General features: G+C 40.2%; 1 protein-coding gene and 1 long non-coding RNA gene across 3 annotated transcripts in view; one reads left to right on the top strand and one right to left on the bottom strand.

Annotated features, from left to right (window-relative positions):
- LOC134349413 (dedicator of cytokinesis protein 2-like) overlaps positions 1–27,033 on the top strand; it is a 732,270-nt gene that overhangs the window by 612,659 nt on the left and 92,578 nt on the right. Inside the window, exons 35-38 of the mRNA XM_063053680.1 lie at positions 808–964; positions 3,192–3,232; positions 18,198–18,288; positions 26,020–26,139. Of these exons, the coding sequence (XP_062909750.1) occupies positions 808–964; positions 3,192–3,232; positions 18,198–18,288; positions 26,020–26,139 (409 nt within the window). The remainder of the gene's footprint in view (positions 1–807; positions 965–3,191; positions 3,233–18,197; positions 18,289–26,019; positions 26,140–27,033) is intronic.
- The window catches only part of LOC134349415 (uncharacterized), a 194,429-nt gene that overhangs the window by 84,247 nt on the left and 83,149 nt on the right, over positions 1–27,033 (bottom strand). The window lies entirely within an intron of this gene.

Genomic DNA, 27,033 nt, shown 5'->3' with positions numbered 1-27,033 from the left:
CCAGCTAAATAGCAATATAGAAAGAACAAAATATATGAGGTTTGGAAGTCTGAAACTGAAGACAGAGAATGTTGATGAATTGCTAAAACCAAGTTAGGTTAATATTCCATGACAAAGTCAACAGTGATGAGAAGTCATCCTGGCAATACCTTTCTCCTTCAGATGGCTGGCATTGTGTACTTGGGTCTTGGAGGATTGTATATGTGCTTGGTTGGTATCCATGCACATCCCACTAGGTGCTGTATTCCCTACAGTGGTTCTGACTCTTTGCCAGAGTTAGGTCAAGTCAACACAAATCCTACACCTTCTGCAGCCCTGGGGAAGGAGGGAAATTGCCGCCGGACTATATATATCTATATATATATATCTCTGTATGTATTTTGAATTTGCCTCAGAACAGTCCTATAAAAATGTAAGCTTTTTTAATGAAAGCAGATAATAGGTAGCTGCTCTGTGCTTTAACAGCACCAACAGAGTTGCTGCCTCACACCTTCAATAACTGGGGTTCGATCTGATCTCTGGTACTGTTGGTGTGGCGTTTGCATGTTCTAACTCTGAATGAAAAGGTTTCCTCTTTCATCCCAAAGATGTGGATATTGGATGCTTAATCAGCCACTGTAAATCTCTCCAAATTTGAGTGGGAGATTGTGAAGTGGCTTGACTAGAATGTGGGGAGAATAAATTGGAATCATCTTGAAATAAATTGGCATAAATGTAAAAGACAGTCAGAATAGACTCAGTGGCATGAAAGGCTTGTTTCCATTATTCTCTAATGACTTTCTGTGACTTTGTAATTCTTTTCTTCAGCCTTCTTGAATGTGCTTCAAAACATCCAAAAATTGCAAAGTCAGTGCAACACTTTGTCAGCCTGGTAAAGAGTCTCCTGGAGAAACTACTCGATTACAGATTGGTGATGACAGATGAGAGCAGGGGAAACCGCATGAGCTGCACTGTCAACCTGCTGGTACGTATGCTGAGCTTTACTTCAGCTTGTCTGTTTAATACCTTTCACTCTGCCATTTCCATCTCTCTCTTTTTCTCACCAAGACTTGTCATTCCCTCCTGAAGCTTCGTAGATTCTTTCTCTGCAATACTGCTTTGTCTGTCCATGTGATTTAGCTTTAGAACAACTCCCCTAATTAATTAAGGGCAGTGATATTCTCATTTATTACAGCTGTTTCCACCTTCACCCTCCCCACCAATCAGGCTCCATCTGACCATTTCTTTATCTTTGTCTACTTCCACCAATCCCTTACCTGCCTCTGTCTCCCAATTTCACCTGTACCCCTTTCCCACTTGGCTTCATCTACCCATCATTCTTTACCACTCCTTGGTCCACCATGCATCTCAGGCTCCTATCTCACTCTTTACCCTTTGCTTTTTATTCTGGCTATTTTCTCCTCTGCACTTTCAGTCCTGATGCATACTCTCAAACTGAAAAGATGCTAGTCAACTCATTGAGTTCCTCCAGTATATTGCTTGCTACTCCAGATTATAGTATCTGGAGTCTTTTATGTCCCTCTTCTCTAATTACCCCTTCTTTTACTTACTGACTGTTTTGGTGCTGGGCATTGGGACATTTTTCATTTGAGGCACAATGCAAAATTCAGGCTTGTCTTTTCTTCAGAACAGGACAAAATATTAAGATATGATACATGTTCTGACAGTGGGACATGATCTACAGGGAACTTTCAGATGTTATCCTCGACTACAGAAGATAATTAGCTGTTATTATTATGGCACTCTCCAAGGGTGTGTTGAGTTTTGGCAGGCAGAGATGAACTGAGCCTTCAGAGGTAGTCAGTGCAGACTTAGGAGGCTGAATAACCAGTTTCCATGTTGTATGATTCTAACAAGGGTTCCCATCTTTGGGACCATGGACCCACCGGTTAATGGTAGGGGTCCATGGTATAAAAAAAGTTTGGGGACCCCTGGGTCTGAGAGCACAAGAGAGCACAAGAGAAATGTTGTGGTAGGCAAGAAAGAAAACAAAATTGCCTAAGAACATCCCTGCAAAGATTGGCAATTATCTTGCAAGGTTTTGGTCACTTCCTTAGGTTTATGTTGAGGGATTGATGAAGATTGTCAAAATGGCTTCTAGTTAACTTGTATAATTTAACAAAAGAGGGATTAAGTCCAGGTAATTAACACTCTATAAGCACTCAATTCTGAAGAGATTTGGAAACTAATGTAAAAATTAAATTTTGTCAAACATGTTATACTGATAAGGGAATCGAAGTAAAGAGTGACATTCCCAACAGTGAAGGGATGCTGCTTCAATGGCTCATGAGTTCTTATCTTCAGATTCATTAAATTCCAACATCAACAGTCAGGGTATGAGCAAACAATTTACAAACTTTAGCCTGTAAACTGGTTTTATTTCACTGTTAGGTTCTCACTAAGAACCAAATTTCAGAAAATATGAGCTCGCCAGACTGCAGTCTGCTGGGCATAACTACACTATCTAGTTATTAGTCTTTGAGTCCCAACACATTTCAAACTCAAGGCATAAACTAAACTAGATCAAACCTGACGCACCTAGAGGTTAGCAAACCATTTTTATCAGCACTACAACTTATTTGTTGTTCAACAGCAACCCCCACCCACCCCCCAACTAATCAGTTACACTGAGGCTTACTATTGTCTGCAACTTGTAAACTGAAAGAACATTGCCTGCAGTACATGAAGGTCTGTTGATTGAATACACAATATCAGTGCTGACATGAAGCACTCAGTGACTTTGGGGCCACTACCAGGAACCTGAATGCTTTAGACATGGAACCTTAATGAGTTCAATATTAGTCAAATTAGGAATCTTGACCTAAAACATTGACTGCCCATTTCTCTTTTCAGAGCAACACTCAGTGGTTGAAGTTGCTTATTCACCTCCCTCATCTCCTGCTCACTCAACCTCTCTGTCCATAGCAAGAGGTAAAGTGTTCAGGTTCAGTGTCTAATGAAAAGAGCATATTGAAAGTAATAGATTGCTTTCATTATTTCCAGATCTCATTTTAAAACAGGTCATTGTCCTGGTCATGGTGGGTGACAGAATTCTCCTGAAACATTTTGGGGTCAGTGTCTAGAACACAGAAGATCTTTGGGTCCACTACTCACTGACCATCAATCACCCATTTAGATGCTATTTCTGTGTGTTGTCTAAGTAAAGAAATGCTTTTTGTTTGTGTCTACAGAATTTCTACAAGGATATTAATCGAGAGGAAATGTACATAAGGTACGTGGGTCAACAGTGCCGTGTCATATTTCACGAGTTTTTTTTCTAAGGGAAAATAAAGAGTAAACACTTGACATTAAAGAGCTGCATATTATTTTAAAATGGAAATTGGGAACAAAGTAAAATATTGAGTAATCAAGAGGAAGCAAAAATGAGTGAAGGCAAAGATAAATCTTAGCTAATATCAGGCTTATGTATGTGCTGTGGCAGCTTTTCAGACTGTGACTAAACCTCATCATACCTCTTCAGTCCTTACTCAAAACATTGAAATGAAAATCTGCAGTAGCTTTTCTCAGCACCTAGAGACTTCTGGGATCGAGAAGATCTCTAAGTTATGTTGCAACTTATATCCCTAGAGCTGAGGAGGTTAAGGAATTATCTTACAGAGGTATATAAAATCATGAGGGACATGGATAAGGAGGATAGCCATAGTCTTTTTTTCCTGAATAGAGAAGTCTAAAAACTACACTACAAAGAAACAAGAACAGTATAAGGAAACTTGAACCTTGTTGGATGGCCATTGAAACCAAACTAATTGAGAAGTGTGCATAGGAAAACAATGTACTATCGATAATTGTCTTATCTACATGGAACTTCAGTGACATATAAGACCATTAGACCATAAGACATAGGAGCAGAATTTGACCATTCAGCCCATCAAGTCTGCTTTGCCATTCCATCATGGCTGATCCCATATTCCACTCAAGCCCACATACCTGCCTTCTCACCATATACTTTGATGCCTTGACCGATCAGGAAATTACCAACTTCCACCATAAATATACCCATGTACTTGGCCTGTCCCTGCAGTCTGTGGCAGAGCATTCCACAGATTCACTACACTCTGACTAAAAAACTTCCTCCTTACATCTGTTCTAAAAGATCACCCCTCAATTTTGAGGCCATGCCCTCTAGTTCTGGATACCCCCACCATAGGAAACATCCTCTCCACATCCACCCTATCTTGTCCTTTCAATATCTGGTAGGTTTCAATGAGATCCCCACGTATTCTTCTAAATTACAGTGAGTACAGACCCAAAGCTGCCAAATGCTCCTCATATGTTAACCCCTTCACTAACCCCATATTAGGGTTATTAAATCCTTGTTGCCCTCTGAAGTTAATAACCCATTTGGTTCCATCATTTTTCATTATGATCCTGGAAAGAATTCAACAAATTATATAACTGCATCTGCAATTGGTGATTATATTTAGCCTTTAAGAATCAAGAGAGTTAAGGATACGGATACACTTAGGAAGGTATTTCTTGAACTTAGAGAGAAGACAGCTGAAAGCATACTTCCAGTGGTGGAGAACTAAATCAAGAATAGTTCAGAGATCTAGAAGACTTGTAGAACTTGGGAAGTTAACAGGGAGTTAGAGAAAAGAGAGTATGAGGGCACAGAGAGACCAAGAAAAAGATTTTCAAACCATTGCACTGTAGAGGCGAAGTGTGTGAACAGAGGTAGGCATAATGGATGAAGAAGGCAAGAAATTGAAATATGGACAGCAGATTTTGCAATGACACGTGTTCAGAAGAGAGATTTGTGTCTAGCCATTGTATTCCAGAAACCATCATACATCAGGGTTTAGTTGCATCTGAGCTTTATGTTAATCTATCATCCTCACAGCAACCTTCCCTCTGTCAGTATCCTTCATCACAGTTACTTGCACATCTGGACCCTGTGGCAGGACACGTGCACCAGTGGCAGTAGTGTGCAGGAAGTAAGGATCATCTCTGGGAGCTCTCAGCATTGACCCAATTCCAAGAAATCTCCTGGCATCAGCTTATATATTGTCAAGGAAGCCTCCTTCTGATTACCACCTACCAACAAAAGTCAGCTGATGCATTAATGTTATTATTTTGAAAACACTTAGAAGATCTGAAGGTAACAAGGACACAGACTGCATGGAGGTCTTCAAAGACTATCACTGAGAGTGGCTTGATATCTTTAACCACAAACTGATGTCATCATGTCCTAAAGGACAAACTGGGATGGCAGCAGTTAGTGAACCAACACATAGAATAAACCTACTTGATCTCATCCTCCCAGTCTGCAGGTGGATTTGCATGTGTTGGCAACAGCAAAAGTAGAAGTGACAATGGCAGTCTTCGTGGAGACAAATTTTCACTTCACGCCTGCACTGTGTTGAGTGGCATTTTACACCTGTGCATGGAGTTGACTCAGACCATATCTGACAGATCAAAACTGGACATCTGTGAGATGCTGTGAACCAAAAGCAGCAAGAAAGGTGTAATCAGCCATAGTCTGTAACCTCATGGCCTGGAGTTTCCTTCATTCTACATTATTGTCAAGTCAAAAGATTACCCTGATTCAGTGGGTCATACAGAAGAGCATGTTTGGAGCTGCGTTACGTGCACCTAAATATGAGGTGCCTGCTTTGTGAAGTTGCAACACTGGATTATATTTGTGCAAATCAACAATTCATAGTATTTATCAGTCCTATAAATAGAGTACAAGATCAGACTAAGCTCTACAGTCTGATGGTGGACAATGGAACAACTTAGCACATAAGTACTAAAGTCAAGTTTATGCCTTCATGACCATATTCAGTCAGAAGTGCCAGGTGCATTATCCATCTCAGCTTCTTCCTGCCATCTTTACCATTTTTGAATGTGGTCTTCAACCAGTTTGATTCACTGCATGCCATATCAAGAAACGGCAAAAAGCACTGCCTACAGCAAAGGCTCTGGAACCAAGCAACATTGTGCGGTAGCAGTGAAGACCTGTATTCCAGACACTATCTCCAATTCCATACCAGTGTTTTTTTTCATCATTGTTACAACATTGGCATCTCCCTGAAGAAATGTAAAAGAAAAAGCAGGCTAAATGCAATCCAGCTATTTACTGCCCAATCTGCCTACTCACAAACTTCACCAGATGGAAGGTGTTGTATCTGTGCTGTTCAGTCCCACATACTCACCAATAAGCAAAAGAAACAAGCTGCTGGAGGAACTCAGCAGGTCAGACAGTATTTCTGAAGGGAAGTAGACAGTTGACGTTTTTGGTCAAGACCCTGTACCTTGATAGAAAGAGAAGGAATGTTGAGATGAAGGAGGGAAGAGTGGAACTATTGACAGAGGTGATAGGTGGAGGTAACAAAGGATTACAGACAATGGAACTTTTATTTCATAACCTGATTCCCCCTATTGCTTGCCAGTCCTTGCTCCACTCCTTTCCCTTACCTCTTTATTATGGCATTTTCTCCTATATTTTTCATTCTGATGAAGGGCCTCAATCTGGAAGTTTGACCGTCTACTTCGCTCCACAGATGGTGTCTGACCCATTGAATTTCTCTGGCAGTCTGCCTTTTTCCCAGAACCTGCAGTCTCCTGTTTTCCCGTACTATAATATGCTCCGTGATGCCAAATTGCAATTTTTCCAGGACCACTTGATTGTAGACCTGACCTCAACTTTGGTCCAAACATGGACCAAAGATTTGAACTCCCAAGGTGTAGTGACAGTGCTGCCCACAGCTGAGTGGCAACATTTGATGGCATGTGATAACAAGGAGCTCTGGCAAAACCGAAGACTTCACCTTGGCCCATTATATCCATTCTAGATTTTTGCCCATCTACACAAATCTTATTTTCCTATACATACCATCCTATGCCTTTTATATGTCTGTCCAAATGTCTCTTAAATGTAAAAATTTTGATTGATTCTACTACATCCTCTAGCAGAGTTCTGTATATCAACCATTCTCTGCGTTAAAAAAAAACTTATCCCTCAGTTCCCATTTAAAGCTCCTTTCTCACATTTGAAAACTATGCCTTCTTGTTTTTGATACCCCTTCTATGGGTTAAAAAAGGATTTTAACTACCTTTTTTATGCCTCTACTTATCTAAGCCTTTATGTCACTCCTCAACCTCCTACGCTTAATAATCCAAGTGGATCTTGCACTAAAAGTATAAACGGTCCCTAAATTAGCACCAGCTAGCAGACTCATGGAGTCTACTGGGAGTCGAGGTGAGAACTGAAGGAAAGGGGAAAAATCCCACTGATGTAATGATATTAAGAGGTTTAGATGAAGAAGAGAATTGAGGCAAATCAAGGGGACTTAACCAGCCTCTAGCAAATGACCCATAAATTTGTTGATCTCAGGTACATTAAAACTAGGAGACTTCCTTTCATCTGAAATAACACAAGGTGTTTTGTTATATTGCACTAATCCTTGAGAAGCTCAGTTGTGTGGATAAGGCCAGATGTTAAATGCACCTTTCCACCAGTGATAACTTAATGAGCCAATGAAACTTACTCTGCTGTGAAAAATGGCCAATCAATGAGGCTTGTATGAGTAAAATAATAAATAATCAAGACTTATTATTGGCATTAAAAGGGAAAGATTTCCATTTATAGAGTTATTAAATGTTAAAATCTCCCAATGTGTTTTTAATTAATGAAGTATAATCCCTGTTGAAAGTTAACATGTGTATGACAAGCTCCAGAAAACATTAATTTTTTTTTCACAGATAATTAAGTACAGATAACTGTTGGCCAGGACAATGGAGAACTTCCATAGTTTTCTCTGAATGGGTATTTCATTCACCTGAGAGGACAGCTCTCAACTCAACCCATTTAATAATGAGTTGTAAGGACACAGTCTAGAAAGGGATAAATCGATGGATGTCAGGTGGGGTGCTATGTGAAAGAATGAGAGGTTCTCTATCAGAAATAAGAATTTAGTAAGTAGAAAACTCTCTAAATGAGGAGAGACATTAATCAAGGTTCAAAGTAAAATTATTAATAAAGTACATATACTGTATGTCACTATTGAAAACCCAGTGATTCATTTCCTTACAGGCCTACTCAATAAATCCATAATAGAATAATAACCATAATAAAGTTAATGAAAGAACACACTAACAGGGCTTATAACCAGTGTGCAAAAGACAACAAACTGTGCAAATATGAAAAGAAAGAAATAATAATAATAAATAAAGAAGCAATAAATATCGAGAACATGAGATGAAGAGTCCTTGAAAGTGAGTCCATAGGTTGTGGGAACATTTCAGTGACGGGTCGTGAAGTTGAGTGAAGTTGTCCCCACTGGTTCAAGAGCCTGATAGTTGAGGGGTAATAACTGTTTCTGAACCTAGTGGTGTGAGTCCTGAGGTTCCTGTACCTCCTCCCTGATGGCAGCAGCAAAAAGAGATCATGACCTGGGTAGCCAGTACAGGGATCTGAGTATGCTAGTTCATGTGAAACAAAAACATTAGGCACATCAATTAGAAAGACAAATGTATTATCTATTATTGCAAAGGGTTCAAGTTCAAAGGTAACAAAGTCTTGCTGAGATTGTATGGGGCTTTGATGAATCCTCCTTTATGTCACTTCAAGCAGTTTTGGTTGTTGTACCTGAAGGAGGAAATACTGTACAGAATAGATTGAGCAGATATGAGTGTAATCTGTTGGGAAAGAATGAGCAAATCTGACTTATACTTATAGGAGTTTAGAAGAATTTGGTGATTACAGTGAGGCATATAATTTTCTGATGAGGATTGAAAGGGTTTAGCTTTATGATGAGAATTGAGCTAAAGTCTGTCAGAATTTCAGTATATTTAATTTTGAAGTTGACATCTTTTTTAGAGAGTGGATCAGGTGGGAAAGATAGCTTGAGGGAAAGGCTCAGTTGTTTTCTTAATGATATTGTGGGTTGGAGAGTTTGTAGTATCTGTAGTATCAGGCAGCTGTGGAGGCCAAACCTTTACGTATATTTAAGGCAGAGGTTGATAGATTCTTGATTGGTCAGGGCATGAAGGGATATGGGAGGAAGGCAGGAGATTGGGGCTGAGAGGAAACATGTATAAGCCATGATGAAATGGTGGAGCAGACTCGATGGACCAAATGGCCAAATTCTGCCCCTATATCTTATGGCTTTATAGTCCGATCCATGCTGTCTTCTGTATCTATATGTTCTTACAAAAGCTGCACCTCCATCAGTATAATGCTACCTCACTGCTCAAATGTGCTCGGAGGTTCAAACCAATCGCCTTCCGATTTAAACGAGAACAACAAAGGAGGAAAGGGCAGCTAAATTTGCCTAAACCCTACGGTGTGCACTGTGAATATTGCACTGTAAACAAACAACCCATCTCCTAGTTACGTTTCTGTTCTCACCCTTCCTCTTCAGAGCAAGAACAAGAATGGTATACTATTCCCACCACCCTCCACATTCAAAGGGTTATTCAGGGATTTTCACCATCTTTAACAGGATTTCACCACTTGACTCCTCCCCTTTCATATTTCAAAGGGATAATTTTCTCTGCACTCCTTCGTACACTTTTTAATTTCCACCATCTATCCCCTCTTTCATGAGGCTTTCTCTTGCAGCTGCCAGTCATGGAACACATCCTCTCTTTTACCTTTTCTCTCCTCTCCATCTAGGATTCAACACAGTTCTTCCAGGTGAAGCACCAATTCTTTTACATTTCTGCCAATTTACTCTTTTACTTTTGATGGTCAGAATGTGGTCTCCTCGACATTGAAGAAACAAAACCTGGATTCACTGTTCCAATGAAGTTCAACATAAGCTTAAGGAACAGCATCTAATTTTCTGCCTGGGCAAATTACATCCCTAGTGCATTTGACAATTTCAGGCAGCCATCCTTTTCCCTCCATGTACTCTCGTACTCTCATATTTCAATCTGTTTTTGTTTTTGTCTCTTATCATTAACTTTAGGTAGGAACACAGACAAATCACTGCACGCTGCTAACATGCACCAACTCTGAAGTATTTGAGTATCAGGCAGCAGCACAGTCCACCCTGAAGCCCATCTGGACTGCCCGCCAGCTTCCCCTTCTCCTGGCCAACTGCCGGCTTCAGCTTCTCCTTCTCCCAGCCCATCCTCCTGCTTCCCACTCAACCCACATGCCAGCTTCTCCTTCTCTGAGCCGACTGCCGGTTTCTCCTCCTCCTGGCCAACTGCCAGGAGTTCTCCTTCTCCGACTCATCAGCCAGCTTCTCCTTCTCCCAGCCAAGTGCCAGGCTCTCCTTCTCCAACTCATCCGCCAGCTCCTTCAAAACCGTGACCGGCAGCTCCAAACAACAAACAAATCACTGATATGGTAGACCAGCTACACCCATTGTTCTTGGAGTTCAGTATAGTTTTACAATCATAAGAAAAAACATTTTAAAAAGAAAGTGGTCCTTTATTTGACTACTGAGGGGCTGCTGCATTTGAATGTGCGCCATTTTACCAACAGGAAAGGTTCAGAAGGATATAGGTTAAACATGGACAAGCGGCACTGGTATACAGTATATGGCTATCTTATTCAGCACAGATGAGTTGGACTAAAGGACCTGTTTTCAATGTTGTTTGCCTCCATGACCTGCCAATTCTTCAAGTAATTTTTTCCTTAACAACATTGGTCTGCTCCCTATCAGAGATGCATTACCTATTCTCTCCATCCATCCACACGCTGCAACACAAACAGGCGGCTTGTTTTCTTACCTTTCCTGTTTTTTTTTATGAAGAGCTCATCATCTGAAATGTTAACTATGTTTCTTTCTCCACTGGTGATCCCTGACTTGTTGAGTACTCCAGCATTCTTTATTTTGATTGCCACTATGTGTAGTTCTTCTGCCTGCAGTTATGAAGTATTGTTAGTCATAGTTTGTCAGAATTGGACAGAGTATATATTGTGACTCCAAATCTGTTACAGTTCTGTGGAGCAGACTGATGATTAATGGTTTCTGTCCGACATTCACGTATAAATAACTAGTCCATCAGCTCTTACCAAAAAGCTCTGCTTAAAATCTTGTAGGTATGTCAGTAACATTGGTGCTGGGAGGGAGTTGCTGACAATTGTAGCCTGCCCTGCCCTAAACTAAAATTAAACTCCCACAAGAAGCTGAAGCTATGTATATTATTCATCAGGAGGACTCCTGTACAAAGACAATAATCTAATCCTTGCAATCACGTGGAACGTATTAGAGTTTTGCTGCAATGGTTTATAATGTAATTGAAGCCTTTCAATTGAATTACTGCCTTGTAATCACTCCAAGGTGTTACATCTAAATGAAATTGTTCTCTAATTCATAATATTTTTCCAAAGGTTCCCATGTATTATTTGAATTGCCTTCTTATGTTTATTTTTCAATCCATTCCCTACTGTGTTACTAGCTATGAGGGTTAGTATTGATTCCTTGCCCTGGAGATCAGGGAGGGCTCCAGGATTGATTCCATCTCCCATCTGCCAAAGTCTAGGTTTGACCAAGCCACCAGTTGTAACCTTTGGGCAGGCAGACTGGTGTTTCCTCCCCTCATTTTTTAAGGATGGATCTCTTCCAAGATGTACATAAGTCACAAGAGGAGTGAAGGTTCAGTAATATAGTAATGGAGTTGAAGATCCTTGTATAGAACAGATACACAAAGAAGATTAAAATCTTAGAGAACACCATACAGTGTAAAAGTCTGTAACTTAAGTGAGAAAGGACAAAATCCTGGAAAGAAAATCATGCATTGTTATGGCATCTTCTTTACTCCTTCCTACTGTTCAAATTTACTCAATAACAAGTCAGAGCTTTGATGAATTTCAGATAAGTTGGTTAAAGAAAGCAGAGTTAACTTTGTGCAACAAATCCTCAGCTACTCAATACAATACTACCTATCAGATTCTTCTGGCAATAATTGATTTAGGTATTCTGTGTTTGTGTCATATCAGTGTGTCTTCAAGTTCAAGGAATGAAGTAAGATAGAGCCATTAAGTTGCATCTTCTTGTATGCAACTCCAATGGAAATCATCAATTATTCCCGTTTAGGACCACTACAGGCGAAATCCACAGTCAGAGCCATGGGTACTTCAATAAGCAACATCATCTTAAGATGCTTAAAAAAATCTATCAAGACTTAAAATCAATGAAATGATGGCAGACTTGGGTTGAGAGTTCCCCTTTAAGAAAGTGGAAGCGGGGACACCGTTCGAGTCTGCAGGTTCCATCGAAGTGCAAAGGGTTTAGACTTCCATTCCCAACTATCCTGCTGCTGAATATACAGTCTCTTCGAAAATAAAATTCAAGACCTCAGAGCAAGTTTACTGTACCAGAGGACGTCAGGGACTCCTGTGTACTCTGCATTATTGAATCATGGCTCACACCCACAACTTCAGATGCAGCATTGCAGCTTGATGGCTTCACAATTCTCCACAAGACTTATAAAGATAGAAGTAGAAGCTAAGTCTTTTAAAGATAAAGGAAGTGGAGATTGCTTTATGATTATCTCACTGTGATGCACAGACATGGTGTTGCTGTCTCATGCCTACTCATCCAATTTGAAATATAAAGCAGTCAGATGTCATCCATTTTATCTATCAATAGAGCTTTCATCATCATCCTGGTAACGATATACATTCCACCTCAGGCTAACGTAATCAACGTACCCTGGTACATTCCCCATTATTGTAGAGGATTTCAACCAGGCCAGCTTGAAGAAGTCTCTGAACAACTACCAGCAGTTTATTGTCTTTTGCACATTGGTTGTTCGTACATCTTGCTGGATGTGGTCTTTCATTGATTCTATCACGTTTCTTGGATTTACTAAGTACACCTGCAAGGAAAAACTTTGAACTTTGAACATATCACCTGTGGAACCAGAGAGGCTAACATACTTGACCACTCCAAGGAGGGGTGGGGGGGATAAGATTGTCATATAATTCAGTTGTATTAGTCTTGGAAGAACTGAACCTTTGAAAGCATCATGCATCAGAGAGGCCCAGTAGGGTGTTATGTCTTTGAAGACCCTCTGATAGTAGGATCTTCACCTACTTGGTCTCATGACCTGAGGTTCCCAACCACATGTTATGGGCAACCATAGTGATGGACACTATGTTAACACAGGTAAGTTCATTAAATCAGTATCTCAGGAGCTGAATGCCACTCTCAGTAAGTTGTAGCTCACACTGTGCAATTTGCAAGGTGTCACCTCTGGATTTAAAAAAAAGTATTGTGCTGTTAGCAGCTAAAAAGAGAGTGTTACCTTGTCCAGTTTCCAGAATAAAATGTTTTATCTGGATACTTTTCCAAACATAGTATATTTATACCTTTACCTTAAATTCCTGACAGTTAATTCTTCAACCTTGCAATCCCGTCAGGGTGAACTACAATTTGTCAGCTGCTCAACTGTGACAGGTTCAGACAATTTGAAGAGTACAGTTGTCGCAATTCTGGTGCCCACTCTTGAAGCATAGCATTTCTCCAGCAGCACGGTATAAACACTAATATGGGTTTACTAACTTCAGTTCGGACCATAGGTCATAAGAAAATAGGAGCAGTGATAATCCATAATTCCTCTCAAGCCAGCCCGGACTTTCAGAAAGTAAACTTCAATATCACTTCAATTCTCCAAATCCTGTGAAACAGTTAGAGCCTATAAATCCATACTTATGTTTATATATTGTCTGATTATTCTAAGTTCATGGGGAATAGAATTGCAACTTTTTAAACCCCTTACTTAAGAAACATTTCCTATCTTATCCCAAGCTCTTATATAAGCTCAAACTTATTTTCCTAAAGCAGCAACCCCTTGTGCCGAAAACTTAGAGTGCTGAGATGCATTTTAAGGTGAGGGAGAAGATATGCATTACAAGTCACATGAAAAACATTAAGTAAGCAAATAAATTAAATCCTCCTTCCCTCACTATGTGTATTAGGAAATAGACTGACTTCCTCTTGAAGAGTATTAGCTCGTGATTCTGTTATCAGGTGTATCTACACAGAGAGCCACAGTTATTTTTGTCCTTGTTCTTAAATGTGATGATCTTCCTTTGAACTGATCTGTCTCTGCATGAGTTTATCTCAATTCTCAGGAACACTGATCTTAAAACTACAACTATTGCTTCCAAATCTCTCCATTGTCTTACTTTCCTAATCTTAGCAAATTTCTGCAGTCCATTGATGTCCGTGCCTTTAACTCCCTAAAATAGTCTCCTTTCCACAAACTTCACATCATGCATTCCACCTTTAAAACCTTAAAGTCTCCCTAAAATCAGAAACTGCCCTAATGTCTCCTATGCAAATTAATGTCAGATTTTCTTTGACATTTGATGACATTAAAATTGGTAAAATTTGTCATGAACATCTGATTCACATTTACATGACCTAGTAAACCACCTCACATGTATCAAATTCAGAAACAGTTAACATCTAGTAGAATTGATCCTTGACTGCAATTCCCAAACCTCCTCATAACTGATGAGAACCAAGTACAAGATTGAATAATAATCGGAAGATGCTGAAATAACATCTCCAAGGCTTTGAAAAGTGAGCTGATCTTTCTTTTCATAAGAGCAGTCCCTCCTGTCTATTGCCAGAATATTCTTAGCTTTTGAACCATATTTTTCTGTGTACTGAACATCAATCAAATATTTTGAGCACTGAACTTCTGAAGGAATCTGTTGGTCTTGGTAGATTTTGAAACTTATAAATTTAGATGGTTGCGTTGGATTTTGAGGATTAGTTGCATATTCTAGGCTTATGTTCCCTTGGGTTTTTGATGGCCAGGCTGTGTTCCAGCTGAAAGCTTGTCAATTATTGGGTTGTGGGCCAGTAGATTTTGTGTCATCTAATACTGCCTGGACATACAGAGTAAAATCAATGAGTTTAGAATCACTGATATACAGGGAGATCTTGGGGTGCAACGTTATAGCTCCCTGAAAATGGCCACACTGGTAGGTAGGGCAGAAGCTTGCTTGCTTTCATAGGCAGGGGTATTAAGTATAAGAGTACAGACATCGTATTGCAACTATAAAATACTTCGTTTAGGCCACACTTGGAATATTGTGTACAGTTTTTGTCTCCATTCTATGGAAAGCATGTGATACCACCAGAAAGAATGCAGAAGACATTCATCGGATATTAACTTTAATGGGAGATTTTAGTTGCAGGTAGAGGTTGGATAAGCTAGGGTTGTTCTCACTGGAGCAAAGGAGGCTGAGTGATGATCTTATTGAGATCTATAAAATTATGTGGGGCATAGAGAGCGAGGATTTTAGAGTCTTTTTTTCCAAAGTCAAAGGAATGTTAAACCAGAGGAGTTACTTTAAGGTGAGAGAGGAAATATTTAAAGGAGATCTAAGAGACAAGTTTTTCCAAACAGAGGGTGACGAGTATAGAACAAACTGCCAGATGAGGAGAAAGAATTTGGATAGGAACGGAAGCAGGATATAGGCCAAATGCAGGAAAATGGAATTAGCGTGGATAGGTATTCCCATTAGCATGGACAAGTCAGCTGAAGGGTCTGCTTCCTTACTGTACAACTCTATCAGAATCAGAATGAGGTTTAGTATCATAAGAACATAAGAAATAGGAGCAGGAGTAGGCCATCTGGCCCATCGAGCCTGCCCCGCCATTCAATAAGATCATGGCTGATCTGTCCGTAAACTCAGCTCCATCTACCTGCCTTTTCCCCATAACCCTTAATTCCCCTACTATGTAAAAATCTATGTAACTGTATCTTAAATATATTTAGTGAAGAAGCCTCAACTGCTTCCCTGGGCAGAGAATTTCACAGATTCACCACTCTCTGGGAAAAACAGTTTCTCCTCATCTCCGTCTTAAATCTTCTCCCCTGAAACTTGAGGCAATGTCCCCTAGTTCTAGTCTCACCTACCAATGGAAACAACTTTCCTACTTCTACCTTATCTATCCCTTTCAAAATGTTGTATGTTTCTATAAGATCCCCTCTCATTCTTCTGAATTCCAGAGAGTATAGTCCCAGTCAACTCAATCTCTCCTCATAGGTTAACCCCTTGGAATCAACTTGGTGAACCTCCTCTGCACTGCCTCCAAAGCCAGTATATCAGTCTTAAAGGATGTGAAATTTATTGTTTAGCAGCAGCAGTACATTGTAAATACATGAAATTGGTATTAGTTACAAAATAAATAAGAAGTGCAAATAAAACGAATAATGAGGTTGTATTCATAGGTTCATGGACCATTCTTGAAGATGTCCTTAAGGGTGGTAATAGCTGAGTCTTCAATTTTGCAGCCCCTTGTGATCTTGTGCATTGGACCCTCCATACTAGGCTGTGATACAACCAGTCAGAATGCTCTCCACTGTACATCTATAGACAGTTGGAAGTGTCTTTGACGACACACCAAATCTTCTGAAGTACAGGCATCAGTGCATCTTCTTCGTGACTCCATCAATTTATTGGACCCAGAACAGATCCTCAAAAAATATTGACCCCCAAGAATTTAAAGCTGCTCACCCTTTTTACCACTGACCCTGCAATGAGGACTGGAGCATGTTTTTATAAATTGCTTTCTGGAGTCCACAGTGAACTCCTCGGTCTTTCTGACATAGGGTGTAAGATTGTTGTTATGACATCACTCAACCAATTGAAGTATCTCACTCCTGTACACCATCTCAATGCCTTTCTAACTCTATGATGTTAGGAGATGAGAGAGTTGCAGCCTGGAATCATAAAAATATCGGTGGTGAAAGGGAAGACCAAGGAAGATACAGGATAAAAGAAACATGCTAAACTGTTCAAGGTTATAAACTTCTGTTATAAAGTAGAAATGCACTGCTGCAGCCTCACAACTCCAGAATCCTGAGTTCGATCGTGCCTGTGTGGAATTTGCACATTTTTCTTGTGACCACGCGAGTTTCCTCTGCGTACCACAGTTTCCTCACATGTCCTAAGGGCAGTCATCGAGTTGGCTGTTGTAGATTACCTCCAGTGTAAGTTGGCAGTAGAAGAACCACTGGGAATTGATGGGCATGTGAAAGAGAATAGCTTACCTGAAAGAAAGTGGGAGAATAGGATTTCCCTGAGAGCCAACATAAAAAGATTCAATAGGTCAATGAGTCTTCTTCTACATTATGATAAAATAGCAAAAAATAAAATTGCTGGAAATGCTCAAAAGTTTAAGAAGCCTCTCTGGAGAGAAAGAAAACTCCAAAACTAGTATTTGGATTATTGTGAGCAGTTTTGGTTCCCATATCTAAGAAAGGATGTTGGAGAGGATCCACTGGAAGTTTAGAAGGATGATCCCAGGAATTGAAAAGTTAAAATATGAGGACCCTTTGATGGTTTAGGGATCAACCTTAACCTCAGAATAGAAAGAAGTCCTTTAGAGTAGAAATGAGGAGAAATTTCTTCACCCAGAGGTTGGTCAATGTGTGGAATTCATTGCCAAACGCAGCTGTGGAGGGGAGGCAAAGTCATTGGGTATATTTAAAGTAAAAATTGATAGGCTCTTGATTGGTCAGGGCGTCAAAAGTTATGGGGCAGAGGCAGAAGATGGAGTTGAGAGAGAAATTAAATCAGTAATGATCGAATGGTGAAGCGGATCCAATTGGCCGAATGGCCTAACACTGCTATTATTTCAGATTGATGCCTCTTCATAAGATTTGCTAAATAGTCATCAAACCAAGATGTTAGCTCCGTTTTTCTCTCTCCATAGATACTGCTAACCTGTTGGCTGTTTTTATTTCGGATTTCCAGCATCCATGTTTTGTTGTTGTTTTTGCTTTCTAAAACAGCAGATGCTAATACGATTTTATAGAGACCTGGGGGCTTCCAGAATAAGCAATACATTAAATAAAAATCAAATGTAGTGATATTATCATGAATGGTCTCAAGAAATTTCTTTTAGATTAGTTCCTTTGCCATTTTACTGAATACAGGAATCTATTTAAAATAAATGAGGGGAAGACAAGATGAGCTCATTAGGCCTTCACACATCAAGTTCAGTGACAATAATTTCTAATCGTTAGCAAGTCACTCTACTAAGCCCTATTACTAAATATTATCCTAGTCCTGCAACCTGTGGGAAAAATTATGTTCACTAATGAATGTTATTTTGACAGTATTGATTATTGTAAACATCAAAATCATATAATTTGTTAAATTTTTCTGAAGTTAATTACTGCTTAGTAATTATAGGGAGAATATTGTAATCTTCAGCATTGCTCAGAGTTTTGTTTGTGCTCTACAGGTATCTGTACAAGCTTCGCGATCTGCACCTGGAATGTGAGAACTACACTGAGGCTGCGTATACACTGCTCTTGCACGCTAAGCTGCTCAAGGTTAGGAACATTCCTTGCAAATTACAACTTCATGGCACCTGCTGTAAAGATAGGAAAAGAATCAAATATTCTAATTAAATCAAGGTAAAAAAAAATGAGCCGCATACGGAGAAAGTGAGGAAGAACATTCACTTAGGGCTCAAGAAGATAGTTGTTGAAATGTTCAACTCTGGTCATTAGCACTGAGCATGCAATATAAAGGTGTCAACACATTTATGTCAGAAGACGACTTTTTTGTTGTGACTATATAATGTACTAGCAACCTGACAGAGATCTCTAAATGTCGAGGAGAAAGAAACTGCGGAAATCCAAGGATCCAGATTCCGATAACAGCATATATTTTGATTCTTGCACATCCGCCATGAGATTTAAACTGGTGCACAAAGGGAGGTGGGCCACCTGGTAGTCATTTGACACTAGCGTCTTACAACTCTCAGCTCAGGAAGATTATTAAGGCCTTGTCACCACAGCATCAGTGTTTTCAATGACAGATGAAATGGGAGTGACTCTGAAATGGTGATCATACTGAATATGGTAATATTCTAATAACTATCAGTTATAATGGGTGACTTCAATCTACATATAGATTGGGTGAACCAAATTGGTAAGGGTGCTGAGGAAGAGGATTTCTTGGAATGTATGCGGGATGGTTTTTTGAACCAACATGTCGAGGAACCAACTAGAGAGCAATCTTGTCGTGAGAGGGCCCTTGGGTAAGAGTGACCATAATATGGTGGAATTCTTCATTAAGATGGCGAGTGACATACTTAATTCAGAAACAAAGGTTCTGAACTTAAAGAAGGGTAACTTTGAAGGTATGAGACATGAATTAGCTAAGACAGACTGGCAAATGACACTTAAAGAGTTGACGGTGGATATGCAATGGCAAGCATTTAAAGATCGCATGGATGAACTACAATAATTGTTCATCCCAGTTTGGCAAAAGAATAAATCAAGGAAGGTGGTGCACCCGTGGCTGACAAGGGAAATTAGGGATAGTATCAATTCCAAAGAAGAAGCATACAAATTAGCCAGAAAAAGTGGCTCACCTGAGGACTGGGAGAAATTCAGAGTCCAGCAGAGGAGGACAAAGGGCTTAATTAGGAAGGGGAAAAAAGATTATGACAGAAAATTGGCAGGGAACATAAAAACTGACCGTAAAAGCTTTTATAGATATGTGAAAAGAAAAAGATTGGTTAAGAAAAATGTAGGTCCCCTACAGACAGAAAGAGGTGATTTGATTATGGGGAGCAAAGACATAGCAGACCAATTGAACAACTACTTTGGTTCTGTCTTCATTAAGGAGGACTTAAGTAATCTTCTGGAAATAGTAGGGGACAGAGGGTCCAGTGAGATGGAGGAACTGAGGGAAATACATGTTAGTAGGGAAGTGATGTTAGGTAAATTGAAGGGATTAAAGGCAGATAAATCCCCAGGGCCAGATGGTCTGCACCCCAGAGTGCTTAAGGAAGTAGCCCAAGAAATAGTGGATGCATTAGTGATAATCTTTCAAAACTCCTTAGATTCTAGACTAGTTGCTGAGGATTGGAGGGTGGCTAATGTAACCCGCACTTTTTAAAAAAGGAGGGAGAGAGAAACCGGGGAATTATAGACCGGTTAGCCTAACATCAGTGGTGGGGAAAATGCTAGAGTCAGTTATCAAAGATGTGATAACAGCACATTTGGAAAGCGGTGAAATCATCGGACAAAGTCAGCATGGATTTGTGAAAGGAAAATCATGTCTGACGAATCTCATAGAATTTTTTGAGGATGTAACTAGTAGAGTGGATAGGGGAGAACCAGTGGATGTGGTATATTTGGATTTTCAAAAGGCTTTTGACAAGGTCCCACACAGGAGATTAGTGTGCAAACTTAAAGCACACAGTATTGGGGGTAAGGTATTGATGTGGATAGAGAATTGTTTGGCAGACAGGAAGCAAAGAGTGGGAATAAACGGGACCTTTTCAGAATGGCAGGCAGTGACTAGTGGGGTACCGCAAGGCTCAGTGCTGGGACCCCAGTTGTTTACAATATATATTAATGACTTAGATGAGGGAATTAAATGCAGCATCTCAAGTTTGCGGATGACACAAAGCTCGGCGGCAGTGTTAGCTGTGAGGAGGATGCTAAGAGGATGCAGGGTGACTTGGATAGGTTAGGTGAGTGACCAAATTCATGGCAGATGCAATTTAATGTGGATAAATGTGAGGTTATCCACTTTTGTGGCAAAAACAGGAAAACAGATTATTATCTGAATGGTGGCCAATTAGGAAAAGGGGAGGTGCAACGAGACCTGAGTGTCATTATACACCAGTCATTGAAGGTGGGCATGCAGGTACAGCAGGCGGTGAAAAAGGTGAATGGTATGCAGGCATTTATAGCAAGAGGATTCGAGTACAGGAGCAGGGAGGTACTACTGCAGTTGTGCAAGGCCTTGGTGAGACCACACCTGGAGTATTGTGTGCAGTTTTGGTCCCCTAATCTGAGGAAAGACATCCTTGCCATAGAGGGAGTACAAAGAAGGTTCACCAGATTGATTCCTGGGATGGCAGGACTTTCATATTCGATCAACTAGGCTTATACTCATTGAAATTTAGAAGATTGAGGGGAGATAATATTGAAACGTATAAAATCCTAAAGGGATTGGACAGGCTAGATGCAGGAAGATTGTTCCCGATATTGGGGAAGTCCATAAGGGGGGGTCTCAGTTTGAGGATAAAGGGAAAGCCTTTTAGGACCGAGATGTGGAAAAACTTCCTCCCACAGAGAGTGGTGAATTGTCGAATTCTCTGCCACAGGAAACAGTTGAGGCCAGTTCATTGTTTATATTTAAGAGGGAGTTAGATATGGCCCTTGTGGCTAAAGGGCTCAGGGGGTATGGAGGGAAGGCTGGTACAGGGTTCTGAGTTGGATGATCAGCCATGATCATACTGAATGGCGGTGCAGGCTCGAAGGGCCGAATGGCCTACTCCTGCACCTGTTTTCTATGTTTATGTTGGTATCAACTATGATATCCATAAGATATTTAGCAGGTATGACTTGTATTTTACAGTGTATTACAAACATGAAAAATGCTGCAGATGCTGGAAATCCAAAGCAACAAACAGAATGCTGGAGAAACTCAGCAGATCAAGCAGCATCTAAGGAACAGAGTAGAGGATGTTTCGGCTTGAAACATTAACTGTTTACCCTTTTCCATAGATGCTGCCTAACCTACTGAGTTCCTCCAGTGTTCTGTGTGTGTTGCATTCAACTGCTTATTAAATGATTTTAGGATGCTTGGTCCATAAAAATATACCATTAATAGTAGCAAGCCAAACTTAATCTGACATTGATCTCCATTTTAACTGTAGCTCTTCGGCTTTATTCAATATTCATCGACACTCTTCCCTGCAAAACTCTATTAATGTCATTGCAGAATCACAAACTGTCCTGTTATCCACAGATTTTTTAGGGAAAGAATTCCAGGTTTCTGCCAACATTGGTATGAAATTTCTCTTCCCAGTTTTGCTAAAGAATGATATTGGTTTGTATTTATTCATGCAATCACTCTGTGTGTTAGCAGACAATGCCTCCTGTACTCACTGAGGAACAAATTCTCTACATCTTAACAACTTAATAACTAAACTATGTTGGATTTCAATGAGGTATTGTTCAGAAGTGTTCTATTTTTAACCTGTCCTTATGAACTTATCTGTTATTTTTTATCCTAAGTTTCATTGTACTTACATTATTTTCCACAGCCTTGGTTTATTAGGGACATGGGATGTCCAGACTTGATTGCAATGAACATGAGGTTCATTAGGGATATGGGATGTCGGCCTTGATTGCTATGAACATGAGGTTTGTAGGGATATGGGATGTGAGGAAGCAGAGTTTTATCGCAGTAGCTGCATGAAAGGTCAAATGGCCTGACAGAATTATATTTGTTTTTGTAGTAGTTTGCTCTTGACTCTTCAAGAAACTCCTACCTGGTGCAAATCATTGAATGATGCAACTTCAAACCTCTGCAATTGATTCACTGATGTACATAAGAGAGAGCAAAATAAAGGGGGCCATTTGGCTTTCTTCTCTCAAGATGCCATCCTTGTTCTCTTCAAGAAATAAAATCATATGATACTGAAAATTCTCAGCAGGGCCAGACAGCATCTAGGAAAAGAGGATCAGTTAATGCTGCAGCTCCAGAATAAAGGGAAAACAGTTTAGTCTTCAGGGGAATAAAAGGTGGGGGAATGATGGGTTGGACAAAGGAAGTGCCTCTGATGGGTGAAGACAAATGAGTTAATCATAAACACAAGAGATTCTGCATGTGCTGGAATTCTAGAGCAATACACACAAAATGCTGGAGGGACCCAGCAAGTCCGGCAGCATCTTTGGAAAAGAATTAACAGTTAAGGTTTTGGGCTGACACCCTTCTTCAGGACTGGAAAGGAAGGGGAAAGACACCAGAATAAATTAATGTAGCAGTTATGAGTCAGTTATGATCAAATTATACCTTTTATCAACATCACTTGGTTCGGGACATGCTTCACAGGATAGACTATACTAAATGGGAAAAAAACTGAGACAGAAAAGATCAGTTACCGAACACGAAAGAAAAGTCAGATGCTAAATTAGGAGATTTCAATATAGAGTTCAGAAGATTGCAACGTGCTCAGATGGAAGACAAAATGTTGTTGCTGAAGCTTGTATTAACCTCATTGTGACAGTGCGAGAAGCCACAGACCAACAGCTCAAAATTGAGATGCTGAATAAATGTCATGAGTACCCAGGGGGTCACTGCTGTGGACTAGTGGCAGGTGCTGCATCTGCATAACCTCTGCAGGTACGCAAACATCTTTAGGAATTATGTTGGAGAAATAGTGTAATAGCTCTTTTCAAATCTACCTAATACTTAAAAAATAGAAAAGACATTTCAAAAAATGTGCCGGTATTATAGATGTTTCCAAGGATTATGTTAATATTTAAGGGAGCCTGTAGCTAAAATGTCAATGTTTACAGGGATATTTAAGAAGTTTGACTGAATTTACTGTAGAGGCCATGTAATTATTTCCTGTCTGTCTGTGTTGCCTGTGTTTTATTTTGGATTTCAGTAATTCGTCACGTGTTGGGACGTGGTAGAAGTAAAGCCATTAGTTTAGTTAGAGATAGAGACTAAGCAGAGGTTGGATATTTTTTATTGACTGCTTATTTCACTTTTTACACTAATTATGCTTGTTTCATTAGCTTTTAAAGCAATATAAGGTCATTTGGCTTTGCTGGTTTTGTAATAAAGAATTGAATGTACCTTTTCTCGATTTGGAACTTAGTTGTTTGGAGGTGGCTCACACAGTGTCATTTCCTTCACTCAGTCTCTCAGCAGTTTTGGTTGTTTTTCAAATAGCCGCTACATTTACAGAGATCGTCAGTGAATGGGGCAGTATTTGCACTGGTCTCCAGGGAATGCTGCAGTATTTGTGAGCTGCCTAGGGAGTGTCAGTATTTCCAAGAATCCTTAAGGAGTGTGTCAGTATTTATGCAGTTCTCCTATGAATGTGTTATACATACAGAGAACATTTTCCAGGGGATGTATCGGTATTTGCCGAGATTTTCAGGGAGTGGGTCAGTATTTTTGGAGATCTCCGGAAACTGGCATTGTGTATAGAGATCTTCAGGCAATTTGTCTGCATTTGTGTTGATTTTCAAAGAGTATTTCAGTACTAACAGTAATATCCAGGGAATATGTAAGTATATACTGAAAAATCCATTTAATATGTTAGTATTTACATAGGTCGCCTTTCAAAGTGTCAGTATTTATAGAGCCCTTATTTACAGGACTCTTCAGGGAGTCTGTCAATATTCACAGTGGTCTTCAGGAGTTTGTCATTACCTATAGATGGTTTCCTGAAAGGTATATTTTGGTTTACAGGAGGATTTCTTGTTTTCAGATTTTCCCCAGTGTTTTAACCATCTCTTTTTAATGTTCCTTCATTAAAATTCAGAAATTGGTTAATCATGAAATTACTAATAAGTGATTCTTACTTTAGCTGCCAAATGTGATTCAGTAAGAACAGTAAGCTCCTTTATAGACTAAAAAAATGAAACATCTTGGAGACAATGGGAGGAACACAATGGGTTAGCCAGTGTTTAGTTTACACCAGATAGAGTAGCCATTGAAATGAGGTTGTGCTCCAGGTGATAAGCAGAATGAATGTCAAGTCAAGTCAAGTCAAGTTGCTTTTTATTGTCATTTCGACCATAAACTGCTGGTACTGCACACAGTAAAAACGAAACAATGTTGCTCCAGGACGCTGCTGCTACATGGAACAACACAAAATTACAGTAGACTAAGTGAGACAATACAAGGCTACACTAGGCTACCTAAGACAACACAAAAACTACACTAGACTACAGACCTACACAGGACTACATAAAGTGCACAAAACAGTGCAGGGCAGTACAATAATTAATAAACAAGACAACAGGCACAGTAGAGGACAAATTACAATATAATAATAAATGATGTAGATGTCAGTCTAGACTCTGGGTATTAAGGAGTGTGATGGCTTGGGGGAAGAAACTGTTGCACAGTCTGGGCGTGAGAGCCTGAAAGCTTTGGTACCTTTTGCCAGATGGCAGGAGGGAGAAGAGTTTGTATGAGGGGTGCGTGGGGTCCTTCACAATGCTGTTGGCTTTACGGATGCAGCATGTAGTGTAAATATCTGTAATAGCAGGAAGAGAGACCCCAATGATCTTCTCAGCTGACCTCACTATCCACTGCAGGGTCTTGCGATCCAAGACGGTGAAATTTCCGAACCAGGCAGTGATGCAGCTGCTCAGGATGCTCTCGATACATCCTCTGTATTGAATGTGGGGAGGATGGGGGGGGTGGGAGATGAACTTTTCTCAGACTTTGCAGAAAGTAGAGATGCTGCTGGACTTTCTTGGCTATGGAGCGGGTGTTGAGGGACAAGGTGAGATTCTCCACCAGGTGAACACCAAGAAATTTGGTGCTCTTAACGATCTCAACGGAGGAGCCGTCAATGTTCAGCAGGGAATGGTCGCTCCGTGCTCTCCTGAAGTCAACAAACATCTGTTTTGTTTTGTTCACATTCAGAGACAGGTTATTGGCTCTGCACCAGTCCGTTAGCCGCTGCACCTTCTCTCTGTATGCTGACTCATCGTTCTTGCTAATGAGACTGACTGTGGTTGTGTCATCGGCGAACTTGATGATGTGGTTCGAGCTGTGTGTTGCAGCACAGTTGTGGGTCAGCAGAGTGAACAGTAGTGCACTGAGAACAACCCTGGGGGGCCCCCGTGCATCCCGAATGGGGTCAATTTTAGGATTATTTTAACAATATTAGTATTTTATGTTACTAATTTCATGATTTATGATTATTTTAACAATGTTACATTTGAAAATAAATGTTGATTTATGGGAATAATGTTTCAATGTGTATAGGCAACAGGTAAACCTGCAGGAGGGTAATGAGTAGGAAGAGATAGTCGCACACTACACTAAAGAACTAATTATTCATCTTTAGATATGGTACAATATGGTGATGAAGCATTTCACAAGCAATATTATCCTAAGAACAGTGCACTCTTGGCTGGAGCTGTTGTGTTGAAATCTAGAACTTGGGGAAGGAAGAATTAAAATGAAAAGGATTGTCACACTCAAAAAAAAAGACTTACAGGCAGTGGATTCAAGAAACTTATGAGGACTGACTCAGTTTTTATTCTCTGCTTTAGTGGTCTGATGAGCAATGTACATCCCACGTTATGCCGAGAGATTTTCAGATTTCGCAAACGCAGCGTCAGCTGAAAGAGAACCTGTACAAAACCATCATTAATTACTTTGACAAGGGAAAGGTGAGTGTAAGTGCTTGTGCTTGAACCTTCCCTGAGCAGGACAAGTCATTGTGTTTAATTTAAAATTTGTAACCGTGAGGAATGTTATTGCTGCAAAATGAATCACGCCCTCATCTTGGATACACAGTCTCAAGCCCATGTCCTCTCAGGTTGAGGGGAGGGGCATTGAAGTTGGGCTGGTTCTTCAAGCTTTAACATTAAGCAACATCCTATGTTATATGGATATGTTCTATATTTCACTTCTAACAATGTGGCTGTTGTGAATGTAAACAGAAGCAGTTTCTTACAAAGCCTTCATCAATACGGGGACCTGGATTGAAAATGTGCTCTTTAATATTGAACAGGGAACTATATTGGACTTGCCCTTGCTCTACCAGTGATGTTGTTTCCACAAGTGCTTGTTTCGTGCAAGTAGCCTCAAGTATTTTATAATGATGACCATAGCAACACAAAATTATTGCAAAACAAAACCGTCTGGTTTATTAATCTTCTTTTGCGGAGTGAAGTTGCTGCTGACACAGTGGTGACACAGTTTGTACTGCTGCCTCGTGACTCTGGGGAGCCAAGTTTGATCCTGGCCTTTGGAACAGTCTGTGGGGAGATGAGACATAATCCCTATGATAGCAACACACATCAAAGTTGCTGGTGAAAGCAGCAGGTCAGGCAGCATCTCTAGGAAGAGGTACAGTCAACGTTTCAGGCCGAGACCCTTCGTCAGGACTAACTGAAGGAAGAGTTAGTAAGAGATTTGAAAGTGGGAGGGGGAGGAGGAGATCGAAAATGATAGGAGAAGACAGGAGGGGGAGGGATGGAGCCAAGAGCTGGACAGGTGATCGGCAAAAGGGATATGAGAGGATCATGGGACAGGAGGTCCGGGGAGAAAGACAAGCGTGG

Source organism: Mobula hypostoma, chromosome 7 (genome assembly GCF_963921235.1).
Source record: "Mobula hypostoma chromosome 7, sMobHyp1.1, whole genome shotgun sequence".
NCBI classification, from domain to species: domain Eukaryota; kingdom Metazoa; phylum Chordata; class Chondrichthyes; order Myliobatiformes; family Myliobatidae; genus Mobula; species Mobula hypostoma.
This window is presented reverse-complemented; position numbering and strand designations above follow the sequence as displayed.